General features: G+C 41.1%; 1 protein-coding gene across 2 annotated transcripts in view; it reads right to left on the minus strand.

The window, feature by feature from the left end:
- The window catches only part of lars2 (leucyl-tRNA synthetase 2, mitochondrial), a 94,898-nt gene that overhangs the window by 37,576 nt on the left and 39,620 nt on the right, over positions 1 to 17,702 (minus strand). For both annotated transcript variants that reach the window (XM_073024326.1, XM_073024325.1), the window contains exons 10-14: positions 15,975 to 16,079; positions 14,828 to 14,943; positions 12,652 to 12,935; positions 7,664 to 7,762; positions 468 to 605 (exon numbers count right to left, since the gene is read on the minus strand). In XM_073024326.1, the coding sequence (XP_072880427.1) occupies positions 468 to 605; positions 7,664 to 7,762; positions 12,652 to 12,935; positions 14,828 to 14,943; positions 15,975 to 16,079 (742 nt within the window). The remainder of the gene's footprint in view (positions 1 to 467; positions 606 to 7,663; positions 7,763 to 12,651; positions 12,936 to 14,827; positions 14,944 to 15,974; positions 16,080 to 17,702) is intronic.

Here is a 17,702-nt window from a genome sequence, read left to right on the forward strand (position 1 = left end):
CCCCACTTTCATTCTTTCCAACAAACTTGTAGTGCATTGTCAATCGGTGTTCAACTCATTCTTCCTTCAGTTTAAACATTCACAAAAGTTTATGATGGCCACAAACATGACTGTTGAAAAAGGCACGCCCGAGATTTGTAGAAGAATAGTTAACTGCCAAATCATATCCTGAAGAGCATCCGTATAAAACCGGTAATGTCATTTATAAGCTTCTTCCTACACTGATGGAAACATACGGGCATATGGCTCAATTGTCCCGCCTAGGGACAGATACCTGCTACTGCAGCTGATGACTGAGAATTAGTACACTCAATAACAAATATCCTCTCCATACATCATAGCACAATAAAACTAACACAAGAGTTCAATTCCAATGGCCTCGTATGATGGATAAAGAGACTATGAAACAGTTGGGAAGAAACATCACACCTTTGTTTCTTACACCTTTTGAATAGAAATGGACTTGCCTGTGTTTGACCATGTTTTGATCATTGCAGAAGTGACTAATAAATCTTGCGTAGTATAGATGCATAACAGCATGCTCTTTCCCTCCAATGTACAGATCCACAGGCATCCAGAAGTCTGCTAATGAACTGTCAAAGGGCCTTAAAAATAAGCAGTTACAGTTAGCTGTTGTGTTCATAGCATGGGCATTGTTTTAAGAGCTATACAGGCACTGACACTGCATATTCATACCTTGGTTAAGTCAAATATCTTTCTTTTAAAAAAAATCCCAACCTCAATTTTCCTGGATAACTGGTTACCAAGCAACCAGATGAAAATTTACAACACAGATTATTACTGCTGCTATCTTTAGTGGAATAACCATCCACTGCCACACATATTGTAAATGAATATGTGTTACTTTCTTGCCATTAACCTTAAAGGAATTTCATCTACATCTAATAAGACGTTACTTACATCCACCATGAAAATGAACCACACAAATAATCCAAACCCATTCTCTGAGCAAATATCTGAGCTGAACCCCAAACCTGGAGGACTGGTGGACCACTCTTAGTCTGGCCTCTACCCTGTGACCTGTTTGGCATGGGTAACCCTACCAAGAGCCTGACTCTAGCCAACATAGTTCTCTGGGTCAATGAAGCACACAAGTCTACAAACCCTACGACCAGGTTGTGGTCCTCTTGGAGGCTAAATTCCTACTCTTTCCAGCATTTGTTTCCTAACTTCACTCCTGGCTTTAATCTTTAGATTATGATCCAGAGTCCTGTATTTCCCAACTATGATAAGACTTAGTCTCTCCTCTCCTCCATCAGTTCCTCCAAATTCCTTCAAAACTTTGATTAAATCACCTCTTCGGTTCTAGTACGTGACCTAACTTGTGACAGCTGCCTCTATATGAACTTCAGAATCATTCTGGTAAAACACTCTACACTTAATTGTTAATATGCCCCCCCACTTTGGTTTAACTTTGTACTTATAATAGCACAATAACATTGAATGGTTTGATGCAAACTGGAAAAAAGACAAAGATGCCCTATTTGAAGACTTTAAGAAATGCCTGAATTTAGCTGGTCTTCGAAGGGGTAGAGGTTGTACCGAAGTGTCGACTACATTTGGATTTCTAATCACTGTACTTTGGTAGCTAAACGATTAAATTATGAATCAGTTTGCATTGACTAAACTTGTATTCCTTTCATTACAGGTCATGGGTGATCTACTTGAAGTATAAGATGGTTAAAGGAATTGATTAGCTAAACAGAGAGAAACTAGACCTTGATAGCAGGTTTAGAAGTAGACATTACTTTGAAATTAGAGCAAATGTGTTCAGGGGGATTGTGAGGAAACCATTCTGCCCAAGGGATAGTGCAGGACCTTAACATTTTCCCCATAAAGTCTGAAATGTGGGATAAATGAACTGTTAGGGCACAGTATAGCAAATGACAGTAAAGTATTGATCAGCTACTATTTAACTGATGGGAAAACAAAATACAGAGGGCTTGAATGGTCTATTCCTGTTTCTATGGATAACTCTGAACATCCTCTACATAGCACCATCCAGAGACAGAGAAGCAGTTTCAGCGACAGGTTACTATCGATGCAATGCTCCTCAGACAGGATGAAGAGGTCAATACTCCCCAATGCCATTAGGCTTTACAATTCTACCGCCAGGACTTAAGAACTTTTTAAAAGCTATTATTAATGCTTTTTGAGATAGTGATTTAGATGCATATCATATTCTTTACTGAGTTAAGTATTGTATGTAATTAGTTTTGCTACAACAAGTGTATGGGACATTGGAAAAAAGTTGAATTTCCCCATGGGGATGAATAAAGTATCTATCTATCTATCTATCTATCTAAAGACACTGTGCATTTGAAGAATTTCCTTTCACATTCAGGAGTAGGGACAGGGACGGGCTGGAATTCACGATCTGAAAGGGCACGGAGGCAGAAGTTCTCATGACATTTTTTTAAAATCTCAAGTACAAGAGTTCCAGGTACGAGCTAAGGATTATATAAGAGGTCCAGGTACGACCTACGGAAGGCTGTTTTAAGAGTTATAAACCAATTCCAATTGAGGTTATTCCAATTGAACAATTATAATTGTTATATGGTTATATAGGTTGGGGATGGGATTAGATGCACGTCAGCTCTGGCAGGGTTTGCAGGCCATTACTTCCTACAAGGTGAAACCTAACATCATGAATGGCAGTGATGCTTCACTCCCAGATAACCTCAATGCCTTTTATGCATGCTTTGAAAGAGAGAATAAAATTGCACTTGCGCGAATCCCTGCAGCATCTGGTGACTTTGTGATCCCTGTGTCAGAAGCTGACATCAGAATATATTTCAAGAGGATGAACCCTTGCAAGGCATCAGGCCCTGACAGTGTACATGGTAGGACTCAAAGAACCTATGCCAATCAAATGTTGTGAGTGTTGAGTCATCTTCAGTCTCTCACTGCTGTAGTCGGAGTTTTCCACCTGCTTCAAACGGATGACATTCATAGAAGTGCCCCAGAAGAGCAGAGTGAGCTAGATACAGTCGCGGCGACTCACTCTGTCTCAACTGTACTCACAACTACTATGATGAAATGCTTTGAAAGGTTGGTCACGGGGCTCGAACCAACTCCTACCTAAGCAAGGACCTGAACCTCCTGCAATTTGCGTATCGTCACAATAGGTCTACAGTAGATACAACCTCACAAGCATGCCACTCAGCCTTGACCACATGGACAATAGCAATACCTATGCCTTGCTACATAAGAACATAAGAAATAGGAGCAAGAGTAGGCCATCCGGCCCATCAGGCCTGCCCTGCCATTCAATAAAATCATGGCTGATCTGTCCGTAAACTCAGCTCCATCTACCTGCCTTTCCCCCATAACCCTTAATTCCCTTACTGTGTAAAAACCTATCTAACTGTATCTTAAATATATTTAGTGAAGAAGCCTCAACTGCTTACCTGGGCAGAGAATTCCACAGATTCACCACTCTCTGGGAAATATAGTTTCTCCTCATCTCCATCCTAAATCTTCTCCCCTGAATCTTGAGGCAATGTCCCCTAGTTCTAGTCTCACCTACCAATGGAAACAACTTTCCTACTTCATTCTTATCTATCCCTTTCAAAATTTTGTATGTTTCTATAAGATCCCCTCTCATTCTTCTGAATGTCCAGAGAGTATAGTCCCAGGCAACTCAATCTCTCCTCATAGGTTAACCCCTTCATCCCTGGAATCAACCTGGTGAACCTCCTCTGCACTGCCTCCAAAGCCAATATATTCTTCCTCAAGTATGGAGACCAGAACTGCACTCAGTACTCCAGGTATACTCAACTATACCAGTACCCTGTATAGTTGCAGCATGACCTCCCTGCTCTTGAATTCAATGCCTCTAGCAACGAAGGCCAACATTCTGTTTGCCTTCTTAATAACCTGTTGTACCTGCAACCCAACTTTTTGCGATTCATGAACAAGCACTCTTAAGTCCCTCTGCAGAACAGCATGCTGCAATCTTTCACCATTTAAATAATAATCTACTCTTCTACTATTCCTTCCAAAGTGGATGATCTTGCGTTTACCAACGTTGTATTCCATCTGCCGGACCTTGGACTACTCACTTAACCTATCCATATCCCTCTGCAGGCTCTCCACATCCTCTGTACAATATGCTTTTCCATTCAGTTTAGTGTCATCAGCAAATTTTGCTACACTACACTCAGTCCGCTCTTCCAAGTCATCAATGTAAATGGTAAACAGCTGCGGGCCCAGCACCGACCCCTGCAGCACCCTACTCACCACTGACTGCCAACCGGAGAAACACCCATTTATACCAACTCTCTGCCTTCTATTGGTTAACCAATCTACTATCCATGCCACTACACTTCCTCCAACTCCATGCATCCGTACCTTATTTATAAGTCTCTTGTCCAGCACCTTATCGAACGCCTTCTGGTGTTACGTACCCGTGACACGTGACAGTGGTACCCTTGTCACGTGACTGGGGTTGAAGTTATACTGGACATGAGGTAATGGTGGAGTGATGTCATTTTCCCGCCAGCAGAGGTCATGTGACAGGTTTTTTCTACAGGGTATAAAAGGAAGACCAACCCTGTCAGGTGGGGCAGTTCGTGGCAGGATTTGCCAAGATGACTTCATGTTACTGTGTGATTTAATGTGATGACGCAGTTTAGTTAAAAATGAAGTTTTATATAATGCCTAAAGTTTAAAAGGTCAGAGCCAACGGTTTCTTTGCTAATGGAGAGTGAAGTTTGGAAGACAAATCGAGAAGAATCGATTTTCGACGATGGATTGACTTCGACCTTGTGTGATCCTCATTCGGAAGGATTTCGTTTACTATTCTCACGATAGTCTCCGCTGGAAAAAGCGGGAGATTGAGAATATTGTGGAAGGAAGGTCAGTCACTTTAAGTTGTTATATTTAATAAAATTCGACGTGGGAGTTCGACGCTGGGAATCGAAGGACATCGACGTGGAAGAGAATTTACATCGCTTTAAAAAGTCTCTCCTTTTAAAAGTACCGTGAGCTTTTGAACTTTCAGCATATCGTTTTAAAAAAACTGAGTTCTTTTCAATACCGCTTTAAAGACTGTTTGGGACTGCAACGCTATTAAGAACTGTTTGATCAGCTGCCAGCAGCTGAGCTCGGATCATTGTTTGGGTTTGTTTACATTTGAAGGGGGTTTGTTATCAGGGTTTAATAAACGTGTTATTTGTTATAAAACCCTTCGTCTAACTCATCTATAATTATTGTTGCCTGAATACGTAACACTGGAAATCCAAGAATACAACATCCACCTCTATCCACTGCACTCATTATGTCCTCGAAGAACTCCAGTAAGTTTGTGAAACAGGACCTGTCCTTTCTGAATCCATGCTGCGTCTGTCTAATGGACTACTCCTTTCTAAATGTTTTGCTATTTCTTCCTTAGTGACAGCTTCAAGCATTTTCCTGGCTACAGATGTTGAGCTAACTGGACTATAGTTGCCCGTCTTTTGCCTACATCCTTTTTTTAAAAAAATGCCGTGACATTTGCTGTCTTCCAATCTGTTGGGACCTGCCCAGAGTCTAGAGAGTTTTGATAAATGATTATCAATGCATCTACTATAACTTCCAGCAATTCCTTCAGCACCCTGGGATACATCCCATCAGGACCAGGGGATTTATCTACTTTCAGGCCCTCTAGTTTGTTCATCATTATCTCTTTAGTGACAGTGATTTTATCTAGGTCCTCACCTCCCATTTCATCCATAACATCCTTCTTTGGCATATTAGATGGGTCCTCCACCGTGAAGACCAACACAAAATAGTCGTTCAATGCCTCAGCCATTTCCTTATCACCCCCAATTTCCCCTTCTTGTCTTCCAAGGGACCTATGATGTCTTTAGCCACCCTCTTCCGCTTTATATATTTATAGAAACTTTTGCTATCTGTTTTTATATTTTTAGCTAATTTACTTTCATACTCTATCTTCCCTTTCCTTATTTCTTGTTTAGTTGTTCTCTGTTGCTTTTTAAAGTTTTCCCAATCCTCCAGTCTCCCACTACTCTTTGCAACTTCGTACACATGAGCTTTTAATTTGATACTATCTTTTATTTCCTTAGTTATCCAAGGCTGGCTCTCCCCACACTTACTGTCCTTACTTTTCACTGGAATATACTTTTGTTGAGCACTGTGAAAAATCTCTTTGGAAGTATTCCACTGTTCCTCAACTGTCCTAACAAATAGCCGGTGCTCCCAATCCACATTAGCCAACTCCTCCCTCATCCTGTTGTAGTCTCCCTTGTTCAAGCATAATACACTAGCTTTAGACCTAACTATTTCATCCTCCATCTGAATGCGAAATTCAAATACTATGATCACTTGTTCCAGAGGATCCCTGACGACAAGATCATTAATCTTACCTGTCTCATTGCACAGGACTAGATCTAAGATAGTATTTTCCCTTGTAAGTTCACTAACATGCGGCTCAAGAAAGCCATCACGATGCATTCTCTGGATGCATTGCTGCTTCATATTGATTACAGCTCAGCATTCAACATTATCACACCTTCAGTTCTAATCAACAAGCTCCAGAACCTGGGCCTCTGTACTTCCCTCTGCAATGAGATCCTTGACTTCCTCACTGGGAAACCACAGTTTGTACAGATCGGAAATAACAACTACTCTTCAATCAACACTGGTACACCTCAAGGTTATGTGCTTATCCTTCTGCTCTACTCTCTCTACACCCATGACTAGGCACAGATCAATTGCCTTCTCTAAAGTTGCTAATGACACAACTATTATTGGCAGAATTTCAGATGGTGATGAGGAGGTTTCTAGGAGCAGAACAGACCAGCTGGTTGGGTGGTGTTTCAAAACAACCTTGCACTTGATGTCAATAAGACCAAGAATCGAATGTGGACTTCAGGAAGAATAAATTGAGGGAACACGCGCCCATCCTCACTGAGGAGTCAGCAGTGGAAAGAGTGAGCTGTTTCAAGTACCTGGGTGTCAACATATCTGAAGATCTATCCTGGCGCCCAACACACTGATGCAATTACAAAGAAGGCCCAGCAGTGGTATATTTCATTAGGAGTCTGAGGAGAGTTGGTATGTCACCAAAGACACTCGCAAGTTTCTACAGATGTAGTGTGCAGAAAATTCTAACTGGCTATATTACAGTCATTGCTACTATCGAGGAGGAGGTGGTACAGGAGCCTGAAGACACACACTCAACATTTCAGGAATCACTTTGCCGTCAGATTTTAGAATGAGCAAGGAACCCATGAACACTTCATTAGTATTTCTTTCTATCTTTTTTGAACTACTTATTTAATCTAATTTAATTATATATATTTCTTATTGTAACTTGTAGATCTTTTTATTAAAATGTGGTAGCTCTCCATCGGGGAAACCCGTGAAATGTACTGCTGCCACAAAACAACAAATTTCATGACGTATGCCAGTGTTATTAAACCTGATTCTAACTCTGAGAAGCATTTGACGAGCAATAATCTTCAGAGAGTAAGAGCTGAAGAGTGGCATTACCTGATCGTTGCCTTTTGTGCTGTAAATTATGGTGATTCAACACTGCCCCAGACTAAATGAAATTAATTCCAGCAAGGAATGAGGCAGAAAAAGGATGGGAAATATATTTAATTACTAACATAGAGAGGGTCATTTTCAAACTCACTTCAGACTGTTATGAGGATCGATGTATCTGTAGTAATACCAGGCAGAATCCACAAACGTGTCCATGGTGTCGGTCTCTCGTCTGGCAGGGCCCTTACACCTGCACGGGAAGAGACAAGCTGTAAGCTCTTCAAGTTTTACAGCCAGAAACAAACGGGGAAGAGTGTTGAGTGAATTAGGCAGCATTACAAGCCTTGATACAGCAAGCACCATGAGAAGGCAACAACTTAACCAACCACAGGCAAATGATTGGGAAGATAGAAATCCATCTAGAGCCGGGGTTCCCAACCTTTTTTATGTCTTGGACCCCTAACATTAACCGGGGGGGGTCTATGGACCCCTGGATGGGAACTCCGAACTAGGGCCAGAGTAATCTCCATTAAACTCTCTTTATTTGCTTCAGTCTTCATACACTGGCCAGCATCAAGTGTACTCTATGAAAACAATTTCTATTTACTGTTAATAACCCATTATCTGAAAATCCTGACAGTTTCACGTTTGGCTTAATGGGTGCTAATTCCTGTGCCACCTTTCACATACTAGGGCCCCTGTTCCCATGCTCCTTTCCAGCCACATGAGTCCCAGTTTGCTTTCACTTATGGGACCTTGCTTCCACATTTCATTTCCCTCACCCAGGTTTCTGATTCCTGCACTTCCTTGGAAAATGCCCAGCTCTAATACCCTCCATTCCTAGAAACCCACCTGGTTCTGCTCCCTACACATCCTTGAAAGTTATCAGGGCGTGCTTTCTCAAGCTCTCTTTAAACTTACTGGGTTCAGTGGAAAAATTTATTACTGAACTGTGTGATTTTTTTTTAAAAAGAGAAGTAAATGTGTGTTGGAGTATCAAATAGTCAAGAATAATATCAAATAGTCAAGAAATCCTGCTTGTTTCAAACAAAAGTAAGCTGGTATAACCGTCCTTAACTGTATATGGTGCACAAGATGTAGTAAAGCTTGCTCTAAAACATCGAAGAAGTATCTTTCAGCAAAACTGATACTGAGCCACATAAGGAGATATTACAGCAAGTGAACAGCACATGAACAAGACAGTAAAGGGACATCTTAGAGGTAGAAAGAAAAGTGGAAGAACAGCAGCAATTAGGGAAGGAATTCCAAGATGCCTGGATCCAACAGCTCTAACCATAGCAGCCAAAGATGGAAAAAATAAACCTGGGATGTTCAAAAGTCTTGAATTTGTGGTGTGCAAAGCAATACCGGGCTTGAAGCAGTTACAGAGAAAGGGAAGGACCAGATATTCAGGTCTTATGAAAGTATGGATTCAATGTGAGAATTGGAATTAGTGTAAGTTTTGAAAAAAGGCAGCACATACAGTATACAAGATGGACTCTACTAATCCAACAGTGAATCTATAGTTAGAATGTGAAACTCACTACCACCAAGAGTAATTAGGATGGCACACGCATATACAATTGCAAGAAGAAGTTTGAGAACCCTTTGTAGATACCTGGTTTTCTGCATTATTTACTAATAAAGTGTGGTCTGATCTTCATCTACGTCATAATTATAGACAACCACAATCTGCCTAGCCTAATAACACACAATGTCTTTGTTGAACACATTGTTTATTAATTCACAGTCCAGTTTGGAAAAAGTATACAAACCCTTGAGTTTAATAACTGGTAGAACCTCCTTCAGCAGCAATAACCTCCACCAAACGTTCCCTGTAGCTACTGATCAGACTTGTACAATGGCAAGGAGGAATTTTAGACAATTCCTCCATACTAAACTGTTTCAGTTCATCAATATTTCCAGGATACCCTGCATGAAAAGACCTCTTCAAGTCATGCCACATCATCTCGATTGGGGTAAGGTCTGGACGCTGACTCGGCCATTCTAAAAAAACAAATTTCTTTTTAAACCATTCTGTTGTAGATTTGTGTTTTGGATCACTGTCTTGTTGCATCATCCAACTTCTATTACTGCTACCCTGTCGTTCTCCTCTAAAATGTCTTGATTTTTAATTCATTACTCCCTTAACAACTGCAAGCTGTCCAGGCCTTGAGGCAGCAAAGCAGCCCCAAACCACAATGCTCCTTCCACCATGCTTCAAAGTTGGGACGAGGTTTTGCCGTTGGTGCGCAGTGCCCTTTTCCCTCCAAACATTGCAATGTGCATTTCTGCCAAAAAGTTCAACTTTTGTCTCATCTGTCCACAGAACGTTGTCCCGGAAGCATTGTGGAACATCTAGGTGGTCTTTTGCAAACTTGAGACGTGCAGCATTCTCTTTTTTTAGAGAGCAGTGGTTTCCTCTGTGGTGTCCTTCCACGAAAACTATTCTTGTTCAGTGTTTTTCTTATAGTGGACACATGAACAGAGACTTTAACAAGTTCTAGAGATTTCTGCAGGGTTCTTTTTCACCTTCCTCAGCATTGCACATTGTGCTCTTGGTGCGATCTTTGCAGGAAGCCCACTCCTACGGAGAGTAGCAACAGTACTGAATTTCCTCCATATGTAGACAATTTCTCATGCTGTGGACTGATGAACACTCAAGTCTTTAGAAATGCTTCTATAGCCTTTTCCGGCTTCATTCATCTCTACAATTCTTCATCTAAGGTCGTCTGAAAATTGTTTGAACAAGGCATGGTGCACATAAACAGATCTTTCTTGAGAAGAGCATGTTTGGTCAGTAACCTGATTTTGTGTGTCTTTTTTAAAGGGCAGGGCACTTCTACAACCCACACCTCCAATCTCATCTCACTGACTGGAACTCCAAATAGTTTCTGCAGAAGGCATCACCCCAGAGGTTCATATGCTTTTTTGAACCTAGACTGTGAATGTTTAAATGATGTACTCAGTATTGACGGGAAGAACTACAATTGTTTGTGTGTTATTAGTTCGGGCATATTATGCTCGTCTAATAATTCCCCAGACTGATTGAACTGTACTAAGCTCAGAGTTGCTTCTTTATACATAAATGTTATCTTGCTTGTGGGTTGGGACAAGTTTTAAAAGACAGAAACACAGAGGGATCAGAAATTCCCCATTCTTGCTTGAGTGGGAGTGTGCTGCATTTGTAAGATGATATAGGAATCCTGGTGCTAATCAGGTAACAAGTTAATTATAGACACTGGGGTTCAGGTTATTTGCCAGTCAAGTTTTAATTGTGTACCCAAACTGACCTCTAATGCAGCTAACCCTATTCCTCGACAGCTATTTAATTATTCTGGCCCCAAAATATTTCCTGCAAATTCTTTTAAAATTGATGAAGGACTTACATGCAACCTAGTTTCAGCATCCATCACAGTATCTGTTAAGATTATTATTAGCTTTATTTGTCACATGTACATCAAAACATACAGTGAAATGCATCAACGACCAACCGAGTCCAAGAATGTACCAGGCCAGCCTACAAGTGTCGCCATGCTTCCAGCGGCAACAACTTACTAATCTTAACCTCTACATCTTTAGAATATGTGAGGAAACTGTAGCACCCAGAGGAAATCACATTGGTCACGGTGGGAATGCATAAATTCCTAACAGTCAGCAGCAGGAATGGAAACCCGATCGCTGACGCTGTAAAGCATTATGATAACCACAACATTTCACTTGCTGATCCGATTTCACTGTTTTGTCTTTTGATGGAGATATTAAAACATTATACACTCTAGTTACTAATTCACTAACCAGAAGGTCGTATCTTATGTTAGTAAATAAGGATCTACTCTTGTTTCAGTATTGCTTATCCTTAAATCCATTATTTTAAAATATTATGGTTAAAAATTAATTAAGTTTTGGGTTCATGTCCAATGCGATAGGCTGGCCATGTGTTTAGCTTTGGTTATCAATTGGATTTTCAAGCAAGCATTAAACAGTAAACCTGATATCAAACAACATATCTGATACAAAGTATTATTTTAGCTTTGATGATATGAGTGCTCTTTTACAACCAACAAATCTACCAAAATACTGTTTTGGCAACATAAATCTCGTGGAGTCCTTTTTTAATCCAAACTTTGCAATAACATTTTCCCATTTGTGTATTTAAGTCAGTACAAATTTTCACATGCTTAAATGGAGAAGGAAAAACAATTAATATACAGTGGAATACAATGAGCTTTACAGTTTATAATGTCTTCACATCAAGTTTCCAAAAATTTCCTTTTGTAATTGCAAACTACCAGTGAATGGTCATAGGGTTTAACAGCACGGAAAGCAGGCCCTTCGGCCCAACTCATCCATGCTTACCAATCTGCCTGACTGAGTTAGTCCCATGAGTTAAACTATCCTACTCATGTGTCTATTGAGTATCATAATTGCGCCTGTCTCTACCAGTTCCTCTGGCAGCTTGTTTTGTACAGAGAAATCTTGAGATCCAAGAAAACAGCTCCATAAAAATGATTGCACAAGTTGATAGGTAAAGAATGCATATAGCATTCTTGCCTTTATTAGCTGAAGCACTGAGTTCAAGAGTCAGAACGTTTAAAACTCAGGTTAGGCCACGTCTGCGGTATTGCAAATTCTGGTCACCTTGTTATAGAAAGGATATGAAGGCTATGGAAAAGGGGCAGAAAGGCTTAGCAGGCTGCTGCCTGGATTAGAGGGCATGCACTACAAAAAGAGTTTCGACACATTTGGGCTGTTTTCTCTGGAAGGGCAGAGGCTAAGGGGAGACCTGACAGGTTTATAAGATTATGAGAGACGCGAACATCTCCTGGATGGATCTAAACAGTCCTCCAGTTCCATTTTGAAGAAGTTACGAGAGATTATTTCCATGTGCAAGAGAATGATTATCCTTCAATAAGATTATCTGGTGATTATCATAGTTGTTTGAGGGAGCTTGCTGTTCACAAATTTGCCTTTCTTATTTCCAACATAAAACATGTGGGAATGACCATAAGTTGAGAAGTATGCCATAAATATGCAAAATCAGTTCATGTTCAATCTTCCATGCATTCCCAGTACCGCTTTTTTAAATTTCCATAAGCAAAAACCAACCTGTTGAGGAAACAGAATATATTTACTTACTTGGGACAGGTACAATTTAACCATTCAGAGGCTGTAGATAGTGGGGAAATTCCTTTGGCTGTAAATGACTTAAGCTTAGGTAAAAGAATAGGCAGGTCTTCAAAAGGGACTGGAACGGCACCACAAGACAGGCAGTGGATGATAGGAATAGGTGTTCCCCAGTAACGTTGCCGGGATATCAACCAGTCACGCATTTTTGGACTTGTAAGATAGCCACCAACTCCAAGGTCTTGTGCACGCTTCAGTATGGCTTGAGTTGCAGACTGTCTGTCCAGTCCTGTAAACTGAAAGATCAACACAGCCTGATTTAACATTATAAACTAATTAGAGCAATTTAATTCCATTTCCAGAATCTGATGTTGCCCACTTATTTCCCATCTCCACTGGCCTCAAGAGGTCACGATTTGCCATTTTCTTAACCTGTTGCAAGTCCTAGTAGACACTTCAGCAGTGCTACTGGGCATGAAGTTCCAGGGTTCAGACCCACTAGTAACGAAAGAATGATTGTTTCTTTTCCAAGGTGGAAAGTAGTAACTCCAAAACATTAAATGAATTTAAAGGAAAACAAGAGAGCCAAAAGATGAGAGTTTTAGTTTGTTCGTTACTTCAAGCTAGGCGCGCATGTATCATGTGATACTGTCATGACGTACGCTATTGAAGTACTTTGTACATGTAACCACAATTATTTAAGCAAAAAGAATGCTTAATCATCAACATATTTACAAGATAACTCAACTATTACCGAAATATTAAATACACATCAGAAAGGAGTGCAACGTAAACAGAAAATGCAGAAATACTCAGCAGGTCAGACCACATGACTGCAAAGTGCTTTGGAGAATCCTGAGGTTGAAAAGGGCAGAATGGAAATGTGTTATTGCATACTTTTGTTGTCTTCTAATTCTAGGGTAACAAAATACATTGATAACCACCCTCTTTTGACCAGTGAAGATACTTCACTTATTGGCATACCATGGACTGGCGTCTACCTGCCACTACTCTCTGCCAGTGAGAAACAGCAGTTTCAGGAAAAGTATCTGCAGGTACGCATGCACCTAGGGTTTCCGCCTAATCCTGGAAGCACCACATTGACATAGAACAACATCGAACGGTACAGCACAGTACGGGCCCTTCATGCCAAAGATGAAACCTACTCCAAGATCAATCTAACATTTCCCTCCCACATAACCCTCCATTTTGATTCCATCCACGTGCTTATCTAAGAGTTTCTTAAATGTCTCTAATGTATCTGCTTCTACCGCCAAACATACCAGAGTGTTCCACACACCCAACACTCACAGTGCAAAAAACCTATGTCTGACATCCCCCTTGTACTGTCCTCCAAACACCTTAAAATTATGCCCTTTCCTGTTAGCCATTTCCACTCTGGGTGTCCAGCCTATCAATGACTTTTATACACCTCTATCAAGTCACCTCTCATCCTTCACTCCAAAGAGAAAAGCCCTAGCTTGCTTCACCTTTCATCATACAACATGCTCTCTAATCCAGGTAGCATCCTGGTAAATCTCCCCCGCACCCTCTCGAGTTCCCACTTCAGTGGAAACTTTAGAGAGGATGCTGAAGAAATTTACCAGTGTGTTGCCTGGATTATCTTTCCTACAATGAGGTGACCAGAAATGAACATAATATTTCAAGTCTGGTCTAATCAGAATTTTATAAAGTTGCATGTTCACTAGCTTAATATGTTTAGTGTTCAGTAGCCATAGAATAGCAGAGGATCGGAGTTACCATTCAGTACAACAAATCTGTGGAGGCTCTCAAAGAGCAAACCAGTTAATATCACTCCACTACACTTTCCCCATATTCTGCCAATATTCTTCTACCAGAAACTCATTTGAAGGCCATTAGTAAATGTATATGTAATATCTTATCAATTAGTATCTGCAAATGCAAATTGTTTAAGTGTATTTCATTAAGTTACTTCTAGATCTTTTACTAATGAGTTTGATCTGTGCTCTCTAGTTGTCGGCTCCTCAACTTCTGAGTAGTTTTGTTCAACTTTATCTAAGCCTTTGGATGGGAAACCTTAGCTACACTGGTACACTGATGCAACCGAACCCTTGGAAGCACTCAAGTAAACTTCTTCCATACACAGAGATGATGCACAGGGTGAGATGAAGACCCAAAGCACAGCCCTAGCTACTACAACACTAACCTCACCAGAATTCTGTAAATGTTCTGTGCCGTCAGGTGAAGTTTCAAAGACCTCTCGCCATGGCAGACAGAACCTCTGTGCAATTGCTGCATCTTCTGGATTAACACTTGGAATACCTTTGTTTAAATAAAAAACAGAAATGTGTAAAAGATTTGAGTAAAATAGGTTCTTATTAAGGAGCACAATTTTTCCTATCTCTTCCCCTCTGAACCACAGCATGTCAGCATTAGTTGAGAGCTGTGGGAGGTACTTTATGTCAGAAGTTCGACATTTCAAACCCTACTCTGCAGACCCAAGTACACGAGTCTCAGCTGACACTCGAACAGGGTACCGATGGTGCACTGTTCTATCACGAGATGCCGTCTAATGGGTGAGATGTTAAAACGGGATCCTGACAGCTTACCAGCTGAGCTCAAGATCTGATGGCATTATTTCAACAAGAGTACAAGTGTTCTCACTAGCATCCAGGCCAGTATTAATTTCTCAATACATGTTTCTGCAACAATTATCTGATCAACATCACATTGCTATTTACTAAGCATGAAGCGTTGTTGTGGTTCCTACAGTACAGTTAAAAAGCTATTTGTGCTGACCTGAACAATACTATGGAAAGGTAAATCCCCTTTCTCATTGCAGTTGACTCCATGTAAAGAAGCATTCTACAGTTACTGGGATGAGGTCTTATGCTCCTTCTAGATCCCCCTGTGCGACATTAACCAATATGGTAACAAAAGATTCCTGGCAACCCACTAACCCCATTCCTGTCACAAAGGAAGTATCTCGTTGTACTAATTGCTTAAACATTCTCAAAGTTCTATGATAGAGCGGATTAATATGGATATTAGCAGTGGAAAAAACAGACCACTCATTCTTGTTTTGAAATCCCTCCATGGATCTGCCCCTCCCAAGCCTTCTAATCTCCCCAGCCCTACCACCAATCAGGATTTAAGCACTCCACCAATTTTGGCCTATGGATGATCTCCAAATATAAATGCTCTGTCACTGGAGATCATACCTTCAGTTGCAAAGATAAAGTACATTTTAAAATAACAGTTCACCTCAGAAATTTACTCATTTACCAAGAGATGAAACGATCTAGAATATCTCTCCCTTTCAGGGCAAGTTAAAGCAGAAAAATATGCTTTACCTATGACAGTGTCTAGATGGCCTTCAAACTCTTTCTTGGCTGAAATGATAAGAGGAATTTCTTGACCATTTAAAAGATTCACACCAGTTACTGAAGTTTGACAATCTGGAAAACAATTAGTAATGAATCAAGATTAGGCTCTTAAAGCATCAATTTATTTTCAAAAACACAAGGTATTCTACAGATGCTGGAAATCCAGAGCAACAAACACAAAATGCTGGAGCAACTCAACAGGTCAGTCAACATCTATGAAAATTAATAAACAGTTGACGTTTCAGGCCGAGACCCTTCATCAGGACTGCAAAGGTCATGGGGAGAGGAGAAGTACAAGCAAGAAGGTGACAGGTGGGTGGCAGAGGGCGATGAAAGAAGAAGCTGGGAAGTGATCGTTGGAAAAGGTAAAGGGCTGGAGAAGGAGGAATCTGATAGGAGTGAAGATTGGACCATAGGAGAAAGGGAAAGAGAAGAGACACCAGAGGGAGGTGAGAGGCAAGTAAGGAGAAGAGCTAAGAGGGGAGCCGGAGTGGGGAACAGAAGAAGACAGAAGGGGTGGGGGATAAATTACTGTAAGTTGGAGAAATCGATGTTCATGCCATCAGGTTGGAGGCTACACAGATGGAATATAAGGTGTTGCTCCTCCAATTCTGAGAGTGGTCTTATCGTGGCAGAAGAGGTGGCAATGGAATGATATTCCAGAATAGGAATGGGGATTAGAATTAAAATCATTGGCCACTGGGAAATCCTGCCTTTTTGATGATGGAGCAAAGGTACAAGACAAACTGGTCCCCCAGTCTACTTCGGGTCTCACCAATGTAACAGAAGCCACATCAAGAACACCAGATACAGTAGACGACCCCAACAGGTTCATAAGTGAAGTCACTGGAAAGACTGTTTGGGGCCCTGAATGGAGGTGAGGGAGGAACAGGCAGGCATAGCACTTTTGCATACAGGGATAGGTGCCAGGAGGGAGATTAGTGGGGAGAGATAAATCGACAAAAGAATCATGGGAGGAGCAATCCTTGTGGAAAGTGGAGAGTGGGGGTGAAGTAATGATGTGTTCAGTGGTAGAATCCCATTGAAGATGGCAGAAGTTGTGGAGAACAATGTGCTGGACACAGAGTTTCATGGGGCGTGTCCCTTTTAAGGCAGCAGGAAGATGGGCTGAACGTGGATGTCCAGGAAATAGAGAAGATGTGGGTGGGGGCAGGATTAATGGTGGAGGAAGGGAAGCACCACTCATTGAAGAAGCAGGACATCTCTGATTTCTGATGTCCTATAAAGTCTCATCCTGGGAACAGATGTGGCAGAAACAAAGGAACTGGGAAAAGGAAATAGCAAATAGAAAGAGTGAAAAGGGGTATAGTCAAGATAGCTGTGGGAATCAGTAGATTTATAAGAGATATCAGTAGAGAGTTTGTCTCTAGAGATGGAGACAGAGAGATTGTGAAAGAGGAGAGTGATGTCAGAAAAGGACCAAGGGAGCTTAAGAGCAGAGTGAAAATTGGAGGCAAAGTTGACAAACTCAGCACGGGTGCATGAGGCAGCACCAATGCAGTTGGCAATGTAGCGCAGAAAGAGTTGGGGAGCATTACCAGGGATGTGAAAAAGGCTCTAGTGCTTTCCCAGCGGACATGACAAATAAACTCTGCCACCTTCATCAGGGATGATGTGTGGGCAGGTCTAGTCCGGTGGTATTTATACTCCTGTCATTTGTCCCTCCTGATTGGT

This window comes from Hemitrygon akajei, chromosome 20, assembly GCF_048418815.1.
Source record: "Hemitrygon akajei chromosome 20, sHemAka1.3, whole genome shotgun sequence".
Lineage (NCBI taxonomy): Eukaryota > Metazoa > Chordata > Chondrichthyes > Myliobatiformes > Dasyatidae > Hemitrygon > Hemitrygon akajei.